The following is a 19,457-nucleotide window of genomic DNA, read 5'->3' as shown; positions in this document are numbered from 1 at the left end:
AGTGATAGATGTCAGCTGTCTTAAATATGCTCAATGACTAAAGAAAACCATCAACAAAAGAAGTAAAGGAAATTGTCAGAACAATGTATGAACAATTAAGGGATGTCAATAAAGAAAAATAAATTTTAAAAAGGAACCAAGTAGAAATTCTGAAGCAGAAAAGCACAATAGCTGAAATGAAAATTTCACTAGAGGGGTGCAATGGAAGATTTCGGCAGGAAGGTAGAGGAAGTAATCAGCAAACTTGAAGATGAGACAATGGAAGTTATCCAGTCTGAGCAGCAGAAAGAGAAAAGTGAACAAAATCTGAGGAACCAGTGAGATGGCATCAAACTTACCAAAATTTGCATCGTGAGAGTCCCAGAAGGAGAATAGAGGGAGAGAAAAGAGCAGAAAAATATATTTGAAGATGTAATGGCTCAAAGCTCCTCAAATTTGATGAAAGACATGAACATATACATCAAAATAGCTCAACAAACATCAAGCAAGATTAACTCAAAGAGATTGACACCAAGGCATATTATAGTCAAATTGTGTCGACAGTCTTGAAAACAACAACAAAAATGACTTGTCATATACAAAGGATCTTTAATGAGATTAACAGCTGATTTCTCATCAGAAATCATGGAGTCCAGAAGGCAGCAGGATGATAAAGTGCTGGGGAAACAACAACCAAAAGCCTGTCAACCAAGAAATTTATATCTGGCAAAATTACTGTATCCTTTAAGAATGAGGGAGATATTAAGACAGTACCAGATGCACAAAAGCTAAGAGGTTTTGTTACCAGTACACTTACCCTACAAGAAATCCTAAAGGCAGTCCTACAGGCTGAACCAACAGTAATTCAAAGCTGTATGAAGAAACAAAGAACACTAGTAAAAGTAAATACATAGATACGTACAAAAGCTAATATCATTGAACTTTGGGTTTATAACTCTTCTTTTTTTCTATATGATTTAAAAGGCAAAGGCATAAAACAATAATTATAAATCTGTAATGACCACACAATGTATAAGTATGTAATATGTGACAATAACAGTATAAAGGGAGAAGGACACAGATGATAGAAGCAGAGTGTTTGAATACTATTTAAATTAAGTTGTTATTACTCATTATGCTAATTTTGATGATAGTTTCATGGGTTATAAATATATGCAAACTAATTAATTTTACCTTTATTATGTGCAGAGTTTTTGAATGTCAATTATACCTCCATAAACTTGTTTTAAAAAATCAATAGACTTTGTATTAAAACACAATAAATTTATTGCCATTACCCACTTTAGAGATGGCTTTGGTTTATGAAATGGAAACATCTTTTCTTGATAAGATTGTAAACCACAGTCTGCCTTAACAGCAATCCTAGAACAGGTTGTCAACCCTCATACAAGCAAGCAGCAAAGTTCAAATAAGGAATAAGTGTTATCCCACATCAAACCATAATGCAACTCAGATTTGAGAAGAACACCTGGCCATCACATTTCTAGATTTAAATACCAGAAAATAAATAAAACTGTCCATTTATGAAGAGTACAGAGAAGTTTGGGATCTGTTTCTTCATTTAAAAATAACTCATGAAAAGTTTAATTCTAGGATCAAAATCAAAGGACAAAATCATCTTTAAAAAACTCTTACGAGAAGAAGAATGTTTCTCTTTAAATGGACCTTCATATAGTTAAGGATTTTTCTTGGATTATAGCAAAATTCATGCTTCGTGAGATTTTCCTTTGTATCCATATGGTCAGGATTTGAAATCAGTGATGCACTATTATCCTCAAAAATCATACAGAAAGTCTTATTCAGGTATCTTCAAGGATTCTGTTAGGGAAATGAGAATGTAAAATATGCAATAAATTACCTCTCTCAAAATGCAGACCCAAACTCCGGATTGTGGGTGCTTAGAGAAAGAACAGTAATTTTAGGGCCCCCACCTAAAATTAAAAAGTATATGTCCTTAGCTAAAGTTTCTAAAGCTACCAAAAGGAAGTAAAAATTATTTAGGTAGAATAATGACTTTTCTCATATTTTCTTCTCAAGAACATTTAGATCACATTTTTACAAAGTCTTGAGCTTTTTAAGTTGCAAAGGAATAAAGAATAGATCAGCAAAAACAAACGTATATTTATATAGTGTATGTGTGCACATACACATTTATACGTTATTTATGTTCATGTATCTATAAGTATATACCCATATGGGCACATACGTACATGCACACACACACACACACACACATATACACACACAGAGAAATGCAACCAAATATGAAAGGTCATCAACTGTACTCAGTGCTACTGGATTTCTCCATGAAACCTGACTGCCCAACAGTTATTGAAGGGCTATGGAAACTTGAAGCTTGAAGAATTTTTCTCTCTTAAATGTCAGAGTCATATCAGGATTTAAATTTTAAACTGGTTTATTTTAGGTTAATGTAGCCCAGTCTTTTAGAGACAAGAATCATCCAGAAACTTCCATTTAGCAGAATGTGATTAAGCCACCCAGGCATTCCCTGGGTCAGAGATTTTAAAATGGGGTCCTGGGAGCAGCAATATCAGCATCTTCTGGGAATTATTAGAAATGTAGATTCTCTGGTCCTATTCTAGACCTGCTGAATTAGATACTCTGGAAGTGCGCCCCAGCAATCTGTGTTTTAACAAGTCTTCCAGGTGATTCTGATGCTCTCTGAAGTTTGAGAACCACTGCCCTAAAACAAAGAAATGCAAATGAAATGGTTCAGTAGATCATTTAAAAGTGTTAGCCTACTTCTAGTAAAAAAAAAAAAAAAAAAAAATCGGATTTTATGATCAGTATAATTCAAAATATTTTTGGTAAAGACTCGGAAAAAAAAAAGAGGGAAGAGAAACCTATGAATGAAGCCTTGCACATACTCACGTCTCCCTACTTTGATATTATGTGATGCCGGCTTACTCCTGTTTGTTTCTTCATTATTTAATTCCTTTTGTGCTACTTCGTTTACAGCCCTACAATCTGCAAGCACTCACAGACTTTTACTTATTAAGCAGTCATTACAATTTCTGCGTCACACTTCCTCCCGACTCTGTTCACAGAAGCAATCACTACAAAGGTTTTATGTGAATCTTACTCTTAGAGTTAAAAAAAAGTAGGGCTGGGTGCAGTGGCTCACACCTGTAATCCCAGTACTTTGGGAGGCCAAGGCAGGTGGATCACCTGAGGTCAGGAGTTGGAGAGCAGCCTGGCCAACATGGTGAAAACCCGTGTCTACTAAAAATACAAAAATTAGCCGGGCGTGGTGGTGGGCGCCTGTAATCCCAGCTACTCGGGAGGCTTAGGCAGGAGAATCACTTGAACCCAGGAGGCGTAGGTTGCAGTGAGCCAAGTTTGTGCCACTGCCCTCCAGCCTGGGCAAAAACAATGAAACTCTGTCAAAAAAAAAAAAAAAAAAAGTGACAACATGTAGAACTTTTAATATTGCTACCAAATAGATTAAAATTTTACAACTGTAACAAATAATATAGTTAATAGAAACTGCAGAAGGGAGAAGATGAGGAAATGCTAAGAGTTGAAAATCAAGAACATGAAATTTCATTAGCATGGTATGTTAATAATATATGCTGCAGAGCTAAGTAATGTGCTAAGATTACATCTTTTTTTCCTGAAATATTTAAAGGCCATGATCCCAATGCAAAGGATATGCAACGTTCCTGTCTTCCAGGTCAAATAATTTCTCTTACATTTTTTTAATTGCTCTAAGTTATACCACATTTTAGTTTGCTTTATATTTGAACTCTTTGATAATGTTTTTATGAATTTTTTCCTCTGGGTATTTGTTATTGTCTCTTTGTTCTTGTTAAATGATAAAAAACCATATATGCAAACTTTTTTTCAACATGCGACTAGTATCATTTAGCTTCCTGTTTATTTTTGGAATTGATTCCATTCTTCTGAAAGCACTGGCTTGTTCTAATTTTGATGAATTGTTTCATAGACTTGCTATATACTTATCACCCTAGGATTTTCTTATCAATTCTTGACTCACATATTTCTTAGCTTCTTGATTTGCTGGAGTATAGCCATAAATTACTTCTTAAAACTAGGCACTAGGGAAATAAATTTTCTGAGTTCTTACATGTCTGAAAATGTCTATTTTGTCCTTAGAGTTTGTCTGGTTTCAACATCGTTTTTATTAGCAATCCAGAGAATGTTAATGAAGGAAAAGAGGGCCCATGTGCTTTGTGAAAAGTAGAAGTTAACTCACAAATACAACAGATTAAAATCAAAGAGTCACATGTTATGAAGCAAAATGATTATAAAAATCATGTTGAACAACTTCACTTTACAGAGGAGAAGACTGTGATTTAAAAAGATTAAAACATTTCCCAAGACTACTCAGCCAGCTAGTAATAGGGAGACTTTACCAAAGCCCAGGGACTCTTCGTCTGCAACTTGTATCATAATGCCATTTTCAAATGCTTTGCAAAGCCCAGGGACTCCTCATCTGCAACTTCTATCATAATGCCATGTTCAAATGCTTTGAATTCCACCCAAAGGCACTATTAAGATAAATGAAAGAGATATTTCTGGTAAAAGAGAATACGCTGAGCCAGAGGAGACCTGAATTCCAATCCCAGCTCTGCTTCTGAGAAGCTGGACCTGCTTCTTCCTTTGCTTGGGCCCAAATTGCCTTATGTGCACAATAAGAATGTAGGATTAATTGTCTCAGGAACTCTCCCTTCTCTCAAGTGGTGGAATTCTTTGAAGGGGATCTTTTAATAGACGACTCATTATAAAGAAGGAAAAAGCTTCAAAATTATCTATATTCAAGGACCTCACATTGGAAATCTCCACTAACACCACCCCTCAAAGTGTATTGTTTGAATGATATTTGTCATAGCATTCATAATTGGTTGGTATTAAAAAATGCAAAATTAAAAAATAATATATCCACAGTCTACAAGGGTTAAAGCCCACAGCCCTTGTAGACTGCAATCTTCTTGAGAATTTTTTTGTGTGTGCTCATTTCCAGAGATCATCAGAGTCAGCCCCGTGTTGCTAGTTCATTGATTCTATAGGTGATCACTTCAAAGGCTTAAGAATAATGAGCTCAGTTTCATACAGATGGAAAGGACCAGAATTTACATGGAACACAGATGCTTAATAACTGTTATGTGTTACAACTACATTGAGGATATGATAATGATAGGAGGAAAGGGGTTTCCCCTTCTCTGATCATTCTAATTAGGTAGTGGGGTTTCTTTTCTGCTTGGCATTTTCTGAATCAGTTTGGACCGACCTACACTGCTATTACAAACTGGGTGACCTTGGTCTTGAAACATTCTTTTTCTTTCTGAGCTTCAGTTTCCTCATCTGGAATAGAGAAAACAATAAAACCAACCAAATGAAGTTGTTGTGGACATGAAATGAAATATTAGCTGGAAAAATACTGAGAACAAAGCTGAGCTCATAGTAAATGTCTGATAAATTGTGGCTGTGGAAATATGCTGGAGATGACTACATTGTTGAAAGCCTTATGATATTTCTAGAGCACTGTTCTTTATGCTGTGGAAGCGGACGGGTGAAAGAAGAGGAGCCTGAATGCTTTTGTCTTGGATGTCTTTGTCAGTTTACCTAATTCTTTTCATTCTGAAATCCTAACCTACAGTTTGCCTCAATCCTTTCTTTCCCCTCTATCTTGTAAAATGCCTTCAAAATGAAAGATATATATATTTTGACAGTAATAAATAAGGTACAATCCTGAAAACTTACATTGAGAGAAAATGTGGAATAAATATACCCAAAAGTTTGAAATGAAAATAGAAGAAAAAAACATCAGCTTGTCCTAAACCTAGTTTCATATTATGCCAGTCTGTGGACTTCATTGCTTTAAAAAGAAACCACTGTGCTGTCTCTTTCAAAATGCAGGGACACACATCCCATATTGACTATTTAGTTTTCAAGTCTTTGAATAGCTTTCTTATTCTAAATTTGCCTGTTTTAAAACTATCTTCATTCTTCTGAGAATCATCAGATTTCCAAACCCAGATGGCCTAGAGCCAAACTTCTGAAGATTGTTTTATAACATTAAATCCTCTGACAATATTCAAGTTGTAGTGATATTCTATAGGTACTCCAGATATCCCATAGGGCTCAGTTTCAGTTTCTGTCTTGTCACAGTACTGGAAACCTATCTTTCCATTTCCTCTATCCATAACTTTTCATCTCAGCTCTGGAATTGCATTTGGCTCATCTCATCTGAATTTAGTTTCCTTGTACTTCTGCAAAAAGAAAAATGCCTCCTTAGCTCCAAGGTGAAGTTTTAAATGAAGACTATAATATATTTACATGGACTAAGGCCTTTCCATTGTCACAGATGATGGGTATGAAATACAGGCTCTTATGGCAGTTTTCAATTACCTGTACAGAAAAATCAATGGCAGCAGCTTTTGCTGGCTCAGTGAGCTGTTGGCTGACTGTAGGGGGAGGTTTCAGCTGTTCTGTCTGCCAATGACATCATCATTCCTCCAACAGAGGCCATTGAGAGTGAGATTCTCAACTCCTTTGGCAGTTGCCCCGTTAAAAAGTACACAATCGCCAAATGTGAAATGATTGTTTAGGTTGTCAAGAGAATGCTTATACTGAAAGAATGAAATCCTCTAACCATAAACCAAACTCAACTCATATCTTTCATTCTATTTATCTTGTATAAAAAGAAGTAGGGAGTTAAGGTTGAATGAACAATACTAAATTTCATCAGAGTGTTCCACAGTAGTGCTAGTCATTTGATTTAAGAAGTCCACTCAAGAAAAATTGATTTCTCAGAGATTTATTAGCTGTATTGTAATTTTTATTTTCAAAGGACTAAACAGGCTGTAGTTGCCTGGGTCATAAGCTGGTTTGGTGTACTCAATGATGTAAATTGTTTGAATTAGAAACCCCAAACGGGTGTCTCTGGTTGACGCTTATTTTATGCCTCCAGTGAATTCTGCCCCTTGATATTAATGTCCTATATAGTCCCCTCACACTGACTTTAGTTTGTCCCTTTTGCTAGTCATTGGGGCCTGTCCTTTGGGTATGCGCCTTCTTATAACCCAGCACCATGATGAGAAAGCCCAAGCTAGCCACAAGGGGAGACATGCAGGAAAAGATGCCCAGCTAGCCCTCATCTGTTTTAGCCATCCTAGTGATGACATCATCAGATAGGTGGTTGAGGAAGCCATCTTGAATATCCCAGTCCTAGCATGTAGTAGAGTAGAACTGCCCTGACAAGCCCTGTCTGAACTGCAGAATCATGAACAAATAAATACTGAATTCTAAAGCCACCAAATTTCGGGTGATTTGTAATAGCCATAGATAATTGAATCAGATTCTCAATATCTGAAAAGAGACAGCCCAATAGACTTGACTACTTGTGATGCCTTCATTTATGTTAGTCGGTCAATTTATTCTGCATTGCCAAAGTCCCCATTTTGAAAATTAAAAGAAAAAAACAAACAAAAGAAAACAACTAGAGTCCAGAAAAGTTAAGGTAGAAATAGAATTTAAGTCTAATAGTTCCTCCCAGTATCTGCTTTATGTTGAGTCTAGCGGTCTCTAACACTTTCATGGAAGTAGATCATGATGAACAACGTCTGGAACATAGTAAATGCTAAGTTAGTATGAATTAATTTATTATCATTATTGTACTTTTTCTTCTAATGTTCATCTAAAGCCATCAGATCCATGATTATATCCACATCAGAGCAGATAGTATATGCTGATAATAAAGTCTTTGAGAGGAAAAGGGTGAGGGGAAGGACTTAAAATATATCAGTAGGATAATGGCTCCATCTACTTTCTCTCCTCATCAAAGCAACAACTGTATCAGTAGCTTCTCCCTAAAACAGAGTATTTCATTGGAATATTTTCATATTCAAGGGTTCTGCTTCAAGTCTTGATGATGACTTAGGGAGCTGTAGTCTCATTTTTTTAGAGCACTTAGATTCCAGGTTATGTTTTTTCTTCTGCCTTTATCTTTCTCTCTCCTCTACCCTTCTTTCTTCCCTGATTATCTTCCTTCCTTCCTCCCTCTTTCTTTCTGTTTTGATAGAAAATCACTTAATGACTTGAAGGAGTTTTAGGCTCCTAATGGAGAGCTACTTTAGACTCCTGGGAAGGAGGGACCACAGGGGTTATTTGTGAGTTTCTAAATCCCAGGTATGTCAGTCTGAAAAGCCTCTAACTGTGGGGGTCAAAAAAAATCACAAAATTTGAGGTTAAACTACTAAAAGTTATTTTATATTCTAGGTCCTTTATTATGATATAGCTTTGAGGTTAAAAAACAGTTTATGACATATTTTGTCAAATTTACTATTTACTTAACGTAGCTAACCAGTAATATTCTAGTTACTGAAGTCATCATTATCCAAATCTCTGTAGTTGAAAAGATGCATAAAATCAAGAATCAAAAGTTGCCATGACCTAGCACCATTCACTTTTGAGCACATGGCTAATAAAATTAGTTTCCTTTCAAAGAGCCTTCTATTCTTGGCACAAACTTCCATCCTCAACCAATCAAGACCTTATTGATCAGTCTCTAGTTAATTTTTTGAATGCTCTAATGCCCTAACAACCCAATATAATACAAGAAAAGTCAGCTATAGAGACAAATCATGGACTTTTAAAAAGATAGAGGACAATGATGGGTAGTCTCTGGATATGAGAATAATCTGAATAGCAAAGAATATGAGGAAATTTTGAAAAATTAATGAAAGATTTACATATAATTAGAAATATAACCATGCTGCAGAATTAAAATGTGAAATGAGGCATAATGTCTTATATAATTTTGATGGATAAACAGAAATGCAAATGTAAAAAATTAATGCTTGATTTATTCTTTGTGTTAATGATCAATGTTTATTTATAGTTAAAATCTAAATTTGATAAATTATAAGATATTTTAGTTTTGCTCCTCAATAGAAATCCTCAACTTACAATGCAATTTTGGCCCCTTATATAAACAGATATTTTATAGGTTCCAATTATTGTCAGATAATGACACCCTCTTGTTTATACTAATGGTATGACATTTAAAATTCAACTTGTGATACAAAGAACAGAAAAAGATGACCACTTATCGAGTGTCTTTTATATTTTGTGATGTTCACTAACTACATATTATACGTATTTTCTCATTATTAATCTTCACAGCGACCTTCCGTGGTAAGAAGCTATCAAAACCTCTACTTTATAGATGAAGAAACCAAAGCTTAAAATTTAAGTAGCTTGTATAAAGTCAAATAGTTATGGTGTGAAAGAGAAGGAATTATGTTTGTAAGTTGTTTATTAATGGTGTTCAAGAAGGACCAAGTAAATAACCCATCACCTTACTGCTCAATTTCTCTGCCAGTTGAGAAATTAAAAATGAATGAATGAATAAATGAATAAAAACAAAACAAAACAAAGCAAATAAGAACCCAAAATATTACCTTTATTACTGATAAATCTTATGTTGGAAATTGTGGTGCCTATGGAAGTCCAAGTGGCCTTCCTCTTGGAGACTTCTAGAATGATGCAGTCCACAGGATGACGTTACATGTGGTTCACTAAATCTCCCCAACTGATATGATTTGGCCGTGTCTCCATCCTAATCTCACCTTAGATTGTAGTTCTCATAATCCCCACGTGTCATGGGAGGGACCTGGTGGGAGGTAATAGAATCATGGGGGCGGTTACCCCAATGCTGTTCTTGTGATAGTGAGTTCTCATGAGATCTGATGGTTTTAAAAGGGGCTTTTCCCCTTTTGCTCAGCAGGTCTCCTTCCTGCCACCTTGTGAAGAAGTTGCCTTTCTTCCCTTTGCCTTCCAGCATGATTGTAAGCTTCCTGAGGCCTCCCCAGCCATGCTGAACTGTGAGTCAATTAAACCTCATTATAAATTATCCAGTCTCAAGTATGTCTTTATTAATAGCATGAGAAATGACTAATACACCAACCTTGAGGTCCAAAAGAAATGTGAATTAGTATAATTGGGGGTTTTAAAAATTTATCAACAAGAGATATGGCATTGGCTGTTCAGGAAAAATGAAGCCTTTAAAATGTACATCCCATCTTTAATATTTCCTCACACACACAGCTCATGTGCCATTATCAGAGATAAAATATTTGGCTGAATGAGACATTGATATGACTTATTCGGAATACATCTTGTGCTCTTAATAAGTTCCTCTTCTAAACATTATGATGAAAAAGTGCTTGAAATAGCATATTTCTCACCTACTAATTTTACCTTATTGAGCCAAAGATATAAAAACGTTATTATCTAAAACAGTGGTCCCTGACTGTTTGGGCACCAGAGACTGGTATTGTGGAGAACAATTTTTCTATGGACTGGTGAGGTGCAGGAGATGGTTTGGGGATGAAACTGTTTCACCTCAGATCATCGGACATTAGATTCTCATAAGGAGTGCACAACCTAGATCCCTTGCATGTGCAGTTCAAAAAAGGGTTTGCATTCCTATGAGAATGGAATGCCACCACTAATCTTACAGGAGGCAGAGCTCAGGCAGTAATCTCGCTAGCTGCTCACCTCCTGCTCTGCGGCCTGATTCCTAACAGGCCATGGACCAGTACCCGGGCCATCGATGGCCTAGGGGTTGGGGATCCCTGACCAAAATACATAGTAAAGTTCAGTGTACATGAATTAGTGATCCATAGATCTTGAGAAGAAATTCTGAATTTATATGGGAACATCAACCCAAAAACTCTAAAGGAAGAGACTGGAATAGAAAATAAAATGGAAAGAATAGGACTGTTTTAAGAATGTCAGCACAGGCAGAAGCAATGAATTGATCTGATGGAAATGAATAGTAAAATAACAACTTTTCCATCACAGCAGCTTTTTATTAAAAAATGAAATTGCTGAAACTCAATACAGAGGAAGTACTGAAATTCAGCATTAAGTAAAAAAAAACCAAAAACCAAAAGTTGGTACCAAAGACTGTTTGGTTTTTTGGGAAGAGATCATCATGTAATTACAATTTGTTCATCCTATTAAAGGCAGGAAATTCTGTATGTGCCATGCAATCACTGTAGCAGATGTGTTCGTTGGCTGCCCCAAAGCCTTGTCTTCTCCAGTCCCATTTCATTTGCCTGGCTCTCATTACAGAGACTGAAAAAAATTCTATCTTCAGTTTATTCAACTTTCCTTCCAGGTCAGGCCAAATATGGAAAGAGGGTCTCCTAGGAGCTTTTGGGAGGATTTCTCCTTTTTTCATTAGAAAGAGGTAGTCAAGAAGGAGCACTCTTAATACTATCTCCTGAGATGCAGCCGTCATGAAACCGTAAGGACAAGAACAGCAAGGAACCGACACCAAATAGGCTGTGAAATCTTTAAGACACTGAACCAATGCAGTGACCACTTATTTCCAAAAGTCTTGCTGTGTGAGGCATCATTGTTAGCTAGGTTTTCCTTTTATTTGAAGCTGAAAGTGTTTCTAACTATATCTAAAAGTGGAGGTCACATTTTAAAATGAAACTTATCATCTGAATTCCTTCATGACTTTTTTCTGTTTCAAAAGGCAAGTAAACACAATGATTTATTTCCCACAGATCAAAATGTTATATGATGTGGCAAACATGTAATAAAAAATTTGGGAAGACCACTAAAAAGAACTGGAGTACATTCTGGGTCTATCGGGCTCAAACTCCAGCTTGACTGCTTCTAGCTGTTTGACCTCATCTGAAAGTTAGTAATAATCAGAGTCATTTACATCATAGGATTATTGTAAGAATTACATGTGATATTTTTAAATTGCTAACCCCCATGCCTGGGAGATTACAATGATTGTACCCTGTTGTTATTATATACCTTGAATTAATTTGCAAAATAAATGTTCAATTTTTATAGTCATTTTCTTTATATCAAGTTGTATTTTTTCCCAGTTTTCTAGGAAGCCTTTATTTGCTTCTTAAATGTACTAATTTTCCCTTTCTTGACAAAATTCCCATTAGTGCCACATTTTTTTCTGAGTAGTTTTCAAATGCTTTAGAAGCAATCATTGCAGTCTTTTTACCTCTCTCTCACTCACCTACTTAGGATGAGACCAAATTAGTATAAGGGAAGTGGGGAGAAGGGTCCATGATGGGGGTATAAATTAGCTGGAGGCAGGTATCCAGCCTTACATATGTAAAAACAATTCCAGAGAAATTTCAAGTAGCTAGGTAGGGGAGATTTCAGTGAGGGTGTGAAAATGGAGCAGAAGTTAGGGCACCATTGATCTTCTCACACATATGAACACAGGGCCAAAACAAAACAAAACAAAACAAAAAACAGCACTGAAAAGAAATTGACAGAAGTATGTAAAACAAATAACAATAACTTCCCCTCTCCACAAAAAAAAAAAAAAGCAGATTTTTGAGACATTGAAATTACTGGCCTTGGGCAATAGAAAAAATCTGCTTGCATGCTAACTAAATATTCATTAGGAAAATTATTAAAATGGTTTAGAGAGGGCATGGACAGTGTGAGTGGTAAGAGTGGAGAGTGACTGGGGTGGGAGCAAGGATTAGTTAAGCTATCAGCTTCATCACTTAAGTAAAGAAGATTTTTTGGTTAACAAAGACATGGCTTCCCTTTTCTCTAGTACACTTTGATGTAAGAAACTACCAAAATTTGGTTACTTCTCAGAGTGGGGGAGAAATTAAAGAATTAGCCATTAGTAAAGTTTCTCTTTTTCACTTTGGATATAGAATAGAAGCATCAAAAGGCACCCCATTTAATATGGCAAATTCTAGTTTGGAAAGATTTTTATTATGGTGTTTGGAGCTTCTAGTATAAATTAATTTAGATAGGCATTATAAATTGGCTGATTAAATAAATTGGTTCATAGTTTTGGATTATTCATTGAAAACACACATAAAAGTTGAATATAAAATTGTCAATATGTGTCATGGTATATACTTCTAAATTTTTCTAAAATACTACATTCTCAACTTGGATCTCATGCAAACATCTGAACTCAACATTTCTAAAAGTAGACTCATTTCTAATATTTCATTTCTGTTTCCTGGCTCAAAGGTTGGCACCATCAATCACAAAGCTGGAGTCATAGGAGTTATTCTTGAGAATTTTGCTCTTTCAGCACTCATAGACAATCATTCACTGTTTCTTATCAGTTCTTTTCTCTCTCCTCTGTTGTCCCTCCATCAGCATTTCTGGTTTACTTATTTAGATCCCCATCATTTCCCACCTGGATTATTTCAGCTGGCACCCATGAGATAGGAGGCTGGCGGGACTTGTTTCCTGGTCATGACCCCACTGATTGAAGCAAGATCTGGTCAAAACAGATACAGTAAAGAAGTTGAGGCCTGGTGCAGTGGCTCACACCTGTAATCCCAGCACTTTGGGAGGCTGAGGCGGGTGGATCACTTGAGGTCAGGTGTTTGAGACCAGCCTGGCCAATATGGTGAAACCCCATCTCTACTAAAAGTACAAAAATTAGCTGGGTGTGGTGGCATGCACCTGTAGTCCCAGCTACTCAGGAGGATGAGGCAGGAGAATTGCTTGAACCTGGGAGGCAGCAGTTGCAGTGAGCCAAGATTGCGACATTGCACTCCAGCTTGGGCAACAGAATGAGACTCTGTTTCAAAAAAAACAGAAGTCAGTCCAAACCAGCAGATGGCAGTGACCTCTAGTTGCCCTCACTGCTCATTAGGATAAAGACACTCCCACTGGTACCATGACAGTTTGCTAATGCCATGGCACTGGGCCATGGCAATGGCCTGGAAGTTACCTTACATGGTTCTGGAAACTCCCTGTCCCTTTTCCAGAAAGTTGTGAATAACCTGCCTCTTAATTAGCATATGATTAAAAGTGGGTATAAATATAGTGGCCAACAACCCATACACTGACAATGCAGGCCACACTCCCTATGGGTTAGCTTTGCTCCACAAGGAGCAGTACTGGTACAATAAGAGTTGCTTTCTCTCACCACTGGCTGGCCCTTGAATTCTTTCCTCAGTGAAGCCAAGAACCCTTCCAGGCTAAGCCCCATTGCCTGCCCTGCATCATTGTGGTGACAATGAAGGGATGAGACAAGATGGCAAGGTGGCAAGACAGCTATTGGTGATTGGTGAGATGGTGAGACAGCAATCAGCCATTGGCAATAAGGAAGGAGACAAGATGGTAAGACCAGTGATCTGTGAGGCGATGAGTAGCCCGCAACAGATGATGAGATAGTGAGTGGCTGGCAAAAGATGGCAAGGCAGATGATCAAAGCTGCAGAGCTCTAACACAGAAGCTGTAGATGCAGAGCTGTAATGCTAGCCAAAGGCTTCTCTCAGAGCCATTGTCTTTCCTGGCAGGTGGTGGCAGCAGAGCAGAGTGAACAGGCAAGTGGCCACAGTGCTGCCTCATATCATACTCAACACTCTAGCCAGCTGATCACAGGACCATGCCCCAATCCCCTCACAGCAGCCAAGCCTGTCCAAGCCAAGGAAACCTGAGGAGGAGACTTTCACCTGAGCTCCACATTGGAGACTGGTTAGAGCCATTTTGGCTCATGTAGATTAGTGAGTGACCCCTCTGCCCCTCCTTCAATATTGGGTGAGCAGGAAATAAGGCCTTTGACTAGGTAATCACTTTGAAGTCACCTGCCATTTCAGGGCCCTGGACAGAAGCACAACTAATCAGCTATGACAATTGGTCATTTCTCCTCTAAAGCCATTTTACTTTTTTATCAGCTATTTTATTTTCTACCCTGAAATATGTGTTTTGTTTCCAGTTTTTGGTTTGGCTCCCTGCTCCTGTGTTTGGACAGTTGTTTAAGACGGGATACTTGATTGTGAGAGTGTTCACTCTAGGATTGTGGGTTAGAAGCCCACTTCAGGATTGTGGGTTAAAGGCCTACCTTCACTGTCGGCCACCTTGTACATGCTCTGGAGTTTTTGGCATTTTGAGTTGGAGACCTACTCTAGGGAGGCATTGTGGGTTTGAGGATACCCACTCTAGGATAATTTTTATTCTTGCTTTTTTCTGTTTCCTGCCCTAAAATCCAAAATGCTTAATCCTGTCACTGCATTTTCCCTTTTCCTTCTATGTTTTGGTTAATGAAAATACTTATTTTGCCATATTTCATGGAGAACACAGTAGTATCCTACTTCCCACTCATATTTCATAATCCACTTTCTTAATGTTTTGTTATCTATATTTACACCTTCTCTGCAGGAAGTGGGAATTTGAAATGAAAAATGATGAGGGCTCATTTATTTTTCCTCTCATTAGGCTTAAAAACTTCTGTGTCTAGTAGAGATGCTTGTCAGACAAAGAAACAACAGTGAACATCCTGAAGGACCCACCACTAGGGTGCCTTATAGACAACTGGAGCAAATTTAAATTAGAAGGTGATATGGTTTGCTCTTTGTCCCCACCAAAATTTCACCTTGAATTATAATAATCCTCAGGTGTCAAGGGCAAGACCAGGTGGAGATAATTGAATCACGGGGGCAGCTTCCCACATACTGTTCTCAAGATAGTGAGTGAGTTCTCATGACATCTGATGGTTTTATAAGGGTTTTCCCCTTTTGCTTAGCTTTCATTCCTCTCTTGCCTGCTGCCGTGTAAGATGTGCCTTCGTTCCTCCTTTGCCTTCAACCATAATTGTGAGGCCTCCCCAGCCATGTGGAACTGTGAGTCCTTTAAACCTCCTTTTCTTTATAAATTACTCAGTCTCAGATATGTCTTCATTAGCAGCCTGAAAACAGACTAATGCATCACCCATATCTCATCTTGAATTGTAGTTCCCATAATCCCCACCTGTCATGGAAGGGACCTGGTGGGAAGTAATTGAATCATGGGGGTGGTTACCTCCATGCTGTTCTCATGATAGTGAGAGAGTTCTCATGAGATCCGATGGTTTTATAAGGGGCTTTTCCCCTTCTGTTCAACACTTCTCCTTCCTGCCATCATGTGAAGAAGGACGTGTTTCCTTCTTTTTTTGCCATGATTGTAAGTTTCCTGAGGCCTCCTTAGCAATGTGGAATTGTAAGTCAATTAAAGCTCTTTCCTTTATAAATTACCCAGTCTCAGACATTTCTTTATAGCAACATGAGAATGGACCAATACAGAAGGATTAAAAGAAAACAAACTCATTTTCTACTGTGACACCATTTGGGTCCAATACACATTGGGAAACTGAGAAATTAGATCCAAAAATAGCTCTTTATGTCATAACACTATTTTACAATTGGACTTATTATATAAAAAGGAAGGAAAATGGGGAGGGATCCCTTATGTAATGGCTTTTATGGCCCTTTACCAGACAACTGTAGGATGTGTTTGACTCATGTTACTTTCAGACACCAAGAAGCTGCACCTAGGTGACCCTTCCTAGTTATTCCCCCTAGATGTCCCATGCTTCCCTGGAGCCTCCTTAGTCTCCGAATTCTAAGGGGAGGCCCACCAGTTCTCCAGTGCAGGATTCCACCACAAGGTCATCAGGCACCTCTCCCCCTTATCCATCTAGCCCCAGCCTATACCTCTCACTGCCTGAGGAAGTAAGCCCTACCAGTACCATCAGGAGGGGACCCCTATATCAGCCCCTAAAATCAAACCTGTGTCCATTGTGGGAGGTAGCTGATGGGGATGGGAGGGACAATCAATCAGAGTACATGTGTCTTTTTCTATGTGTCATTTGGCTTTATGCAAGGAGAAATTTGGCCAGTTTTTGGAGGATCCAGGCAAGTTCATTGAGGAGTTTGTTGAGTTGACTATGTCTTCTGACTTAATTTCACATGATTTGCAAAAATTATTGTGCATCTGCTGTACTACAGATAAGAAACAGATGGATCTGAGTACTGTCCAAAAATATGCAGATGGAGTGGCCACACATAACCTAGACCATGCTAGTTATCATGTGGAAGGAGATTCAGTTCCAGATATGGACCCTCAGTGGAATTACCAGAGGACTTTCCAAGATCTCAAATGCAAAAATCACATGGTAACTTGCTTAATAAAAGATGTGAAAAAGCATGTAGTTAAGCCAGTTAATCATGACAAGATGAAAGAAGTATCTCAGAGAAAGGCTAAAATTCCTGCTATATTTCAAGGCCATTTGGTTGAGGCATTCAGGAAACATACTAATACAGAAACAGACTCCCAAAAATGGCAAACTCTCCTGTGTATGCATTTTCTACTCAATCTGCCTCTGACATTAGGAAGAAGACATAAAAGGCAAAAATGGGACCTCAAATTCCTATAAGCCAACTCTTAAACATGGGCATTAGAATTTACAATAAGAACAGAGCAGAGGAAGAGGAGAAAATCAAAAGAAATAGCCAAAAGCACAGTTGTCAGTGACTGTTTTAGGCCTCCTGACAGCTCAAGATTACTCAATCCAAGTAAATGTCCCAAGATAGATGTCTAGAATGTTCAGATAAGAACCCCTAATCCATCAGCCCTTGAGCCAGAGTCAATATGTCTTCAGTAAACAAGAGGGCCATTGGAAAAGGGACTGCCCCTGTTTCCAAAGGGAGCCTTGGCTACCCAAACCCATCATTTGCAAGACAGCAGAGGATTTAAACAGCCCAATATTCCCCATGACTCCCATTAGACACCTTACCATCTCTACAGAGGAATCTTGGGCAACCCTTAATGTGGCAGGTAAAAATACTAAGTTACAATGTGCTTTTTTTTTTTTGTGAAAGACTGTTTTTTCCCAATTTAAAAGTACTTAAAGGTTAATTAAAATTATGGACATAAGAAGGTGACTTATGAAATAAGGTAGGAATTAACTAGTAAGTAGGCAAGAGAGATATATGAAGAAAGATAAGGACATGAAGGTGTATTTTTGGTAAAGGATGATATAAATGTAAAAGAATTTTGTATGAGAAAGGATCTTGTAAGATAAATTATTGTCCTGCAATAAAGTGACTGGTTATTTATAAAAGAGGTGGTATAGGACTAGTCAGAAAGTTCAAGCATGTTGTAGATAGTCTGTGTAAGTCATGATGAGGTTCATGAAGGGGGATTTATGAAGGAATTTTGTGTATGATTAAGTTGGCTGTCATTTAAAGACAATTGTTTAAAATAATCTTTCTAGAAGATGGTCTCCTATGTTAAAATAAGATTTTCTTAAGGTATAGATTTGCTGTTAATAAAATTTCAAGAAATTTTGCTTTTCAATAGTATAACCTATTCTTTTTTCACATTTCTCAGATTCATATCTCAGAAATTCAACTGTCGTGTCTCACTATTTTTAGCATTTTTTCCTTTTGTGAAGGCCTAAAACAACTGTCTTCAGCTTTTTCATCAGCCTTTGTCATTTATTCTTCTCCAGTTCCAATGGTTGTTATGGCCTGATGCTAAAATATTTTGTTTTGGAGGTCTATAAAAGCAAAGTTTTTCTCCAGTATAAATTGATTCTGTACTCTTGTTTTTTCATAATGTGTAACTTTAGTTTTGGCTGTTGGTTTTTTACTTATATTGCTTAAAACTGTTTTAAGGGTAAATTAGTGCCTGCATGCCTCCATTCCTGTCTGGCCTAAAACATTTAATTGGCTATAAGAAACCAGAAAAATTAATTCGGGCTATGGCAGGAAACAGGGTTGGACATTCCTAACTATGCCTCCCATTGGAATTTAGGCCAAGTTCAAAAGGCCTTCCAAGAGTATGGAAATTGAGGTGCCCTTTGCCACAAAGGAAAAGATTAGCTCCCCTGCTCAAACAGAAGATCTAGTCCCAATAAAAACCTGGAAAGAAAAGAAGGATTTCCTGAGGATCAATTACAACTAAAATGGAATAGCCTATGTTAGGTATTGTTAAACACCCCTAATGCTGTTAAACTTCAGAGAATCACTAGCTAGGTACACCTGTTCAGGATTAAGCCTGTTTCTTATGAGTCCCCCCAAATTCAAGAGAAGGACCATGACCTATATTAATAACTCTGAACAAATGGAGATTAACATTCAAAAATGATGAACAAGCTACCTGGATACATAGATATAACCAGGGCACTGATCCCAACTGTATCTGGTCAACTATCAAAATTGCCTTTCCAAGTCTTACCTGGTTTTGACCTTTCCTAGGACCTTTGTTATCTGTTGTGTTGCCACTAATTTTTGGCCCTTGCTTGTTTAACCTCTTTGTAAAGTTGGTGTCTTCCAGGTTACAACAATTCCATGTAAAGACAAAGCTGGCAAAATATTCCGAACCCATCCCATCTTCTGACCTGGAAAATGAAAACATTATGCTTTTGGACCCCTTAGATCAGGTATCCAGGAATTGTTGCTCCTCCAACCTAGGAGGGCCTATGCCCATGAAATCAGCGAGAAGCAGTTACAGAAGATGGACCTCTGTCCTTCTGAAACCTCCTAAAGATTAAGGAAGAGTGTGTAATTTCTAAGGGGAGGGAGGAGATAGAAGGCTAGCAGGACTTGTTTTCTAGTCAATACCCTGCTGATTGAAGCAAATTCTGGTCAAAACAGATGCAGTGAAGAACCCAG

General features: G+C 37.6%; 1 protein-coding gene across 1 annotated transcript in view; it reads left to right on the top strand.

Annotated features, from left to right (window-relative positions):
• DGKI (diacylglycerol kinase iota) overlaps positions 1 to 19,161 on the top strand; it is a 503,130-nt gene extending 483,969 nt beyond the window's left edge. The window contains exons 34-35 of the mRNA XM_063642297.1: positions 9,773 to 9,869; positions 19,120 to 19,161. Coding sequence (XP_063498367.1) covers positions 9,773 to 9,869; positions 19,120 to 19,139 — 117 coding nt within the window. The 3' untranslated portion in view covers positions 19,140 to 19,161. The remainder of the gene's footprint in view (positions 1 to 9,772; positions 9,870 to 19,119) is intronic.
• The last annotated feature ends 296 nt before the right edge of the window (positions 19,162 to 19,457 follow it).

The sequence above is a fragment of the Symphalangus syndactylus genome, chromosome 6, assembly GCF_028878055.3.
Source record: "Symphalangus syndactylus isolate Jambi chromosome 6, NHGRI_mSymSyn1-v2.1_pri, whole genome shotgun sequence".
Taxonomy (NCBI): Eukaryota; Metazoa; Chordata; class Mammalia; order Primates; family Hylobatidae; genus Symphalangus; species Symphalangus syndactylus.
Note: the sequence above shows the minus strand (reverse complement) of the source record. Positions and strands in the feature narration are given on the sequence as shown.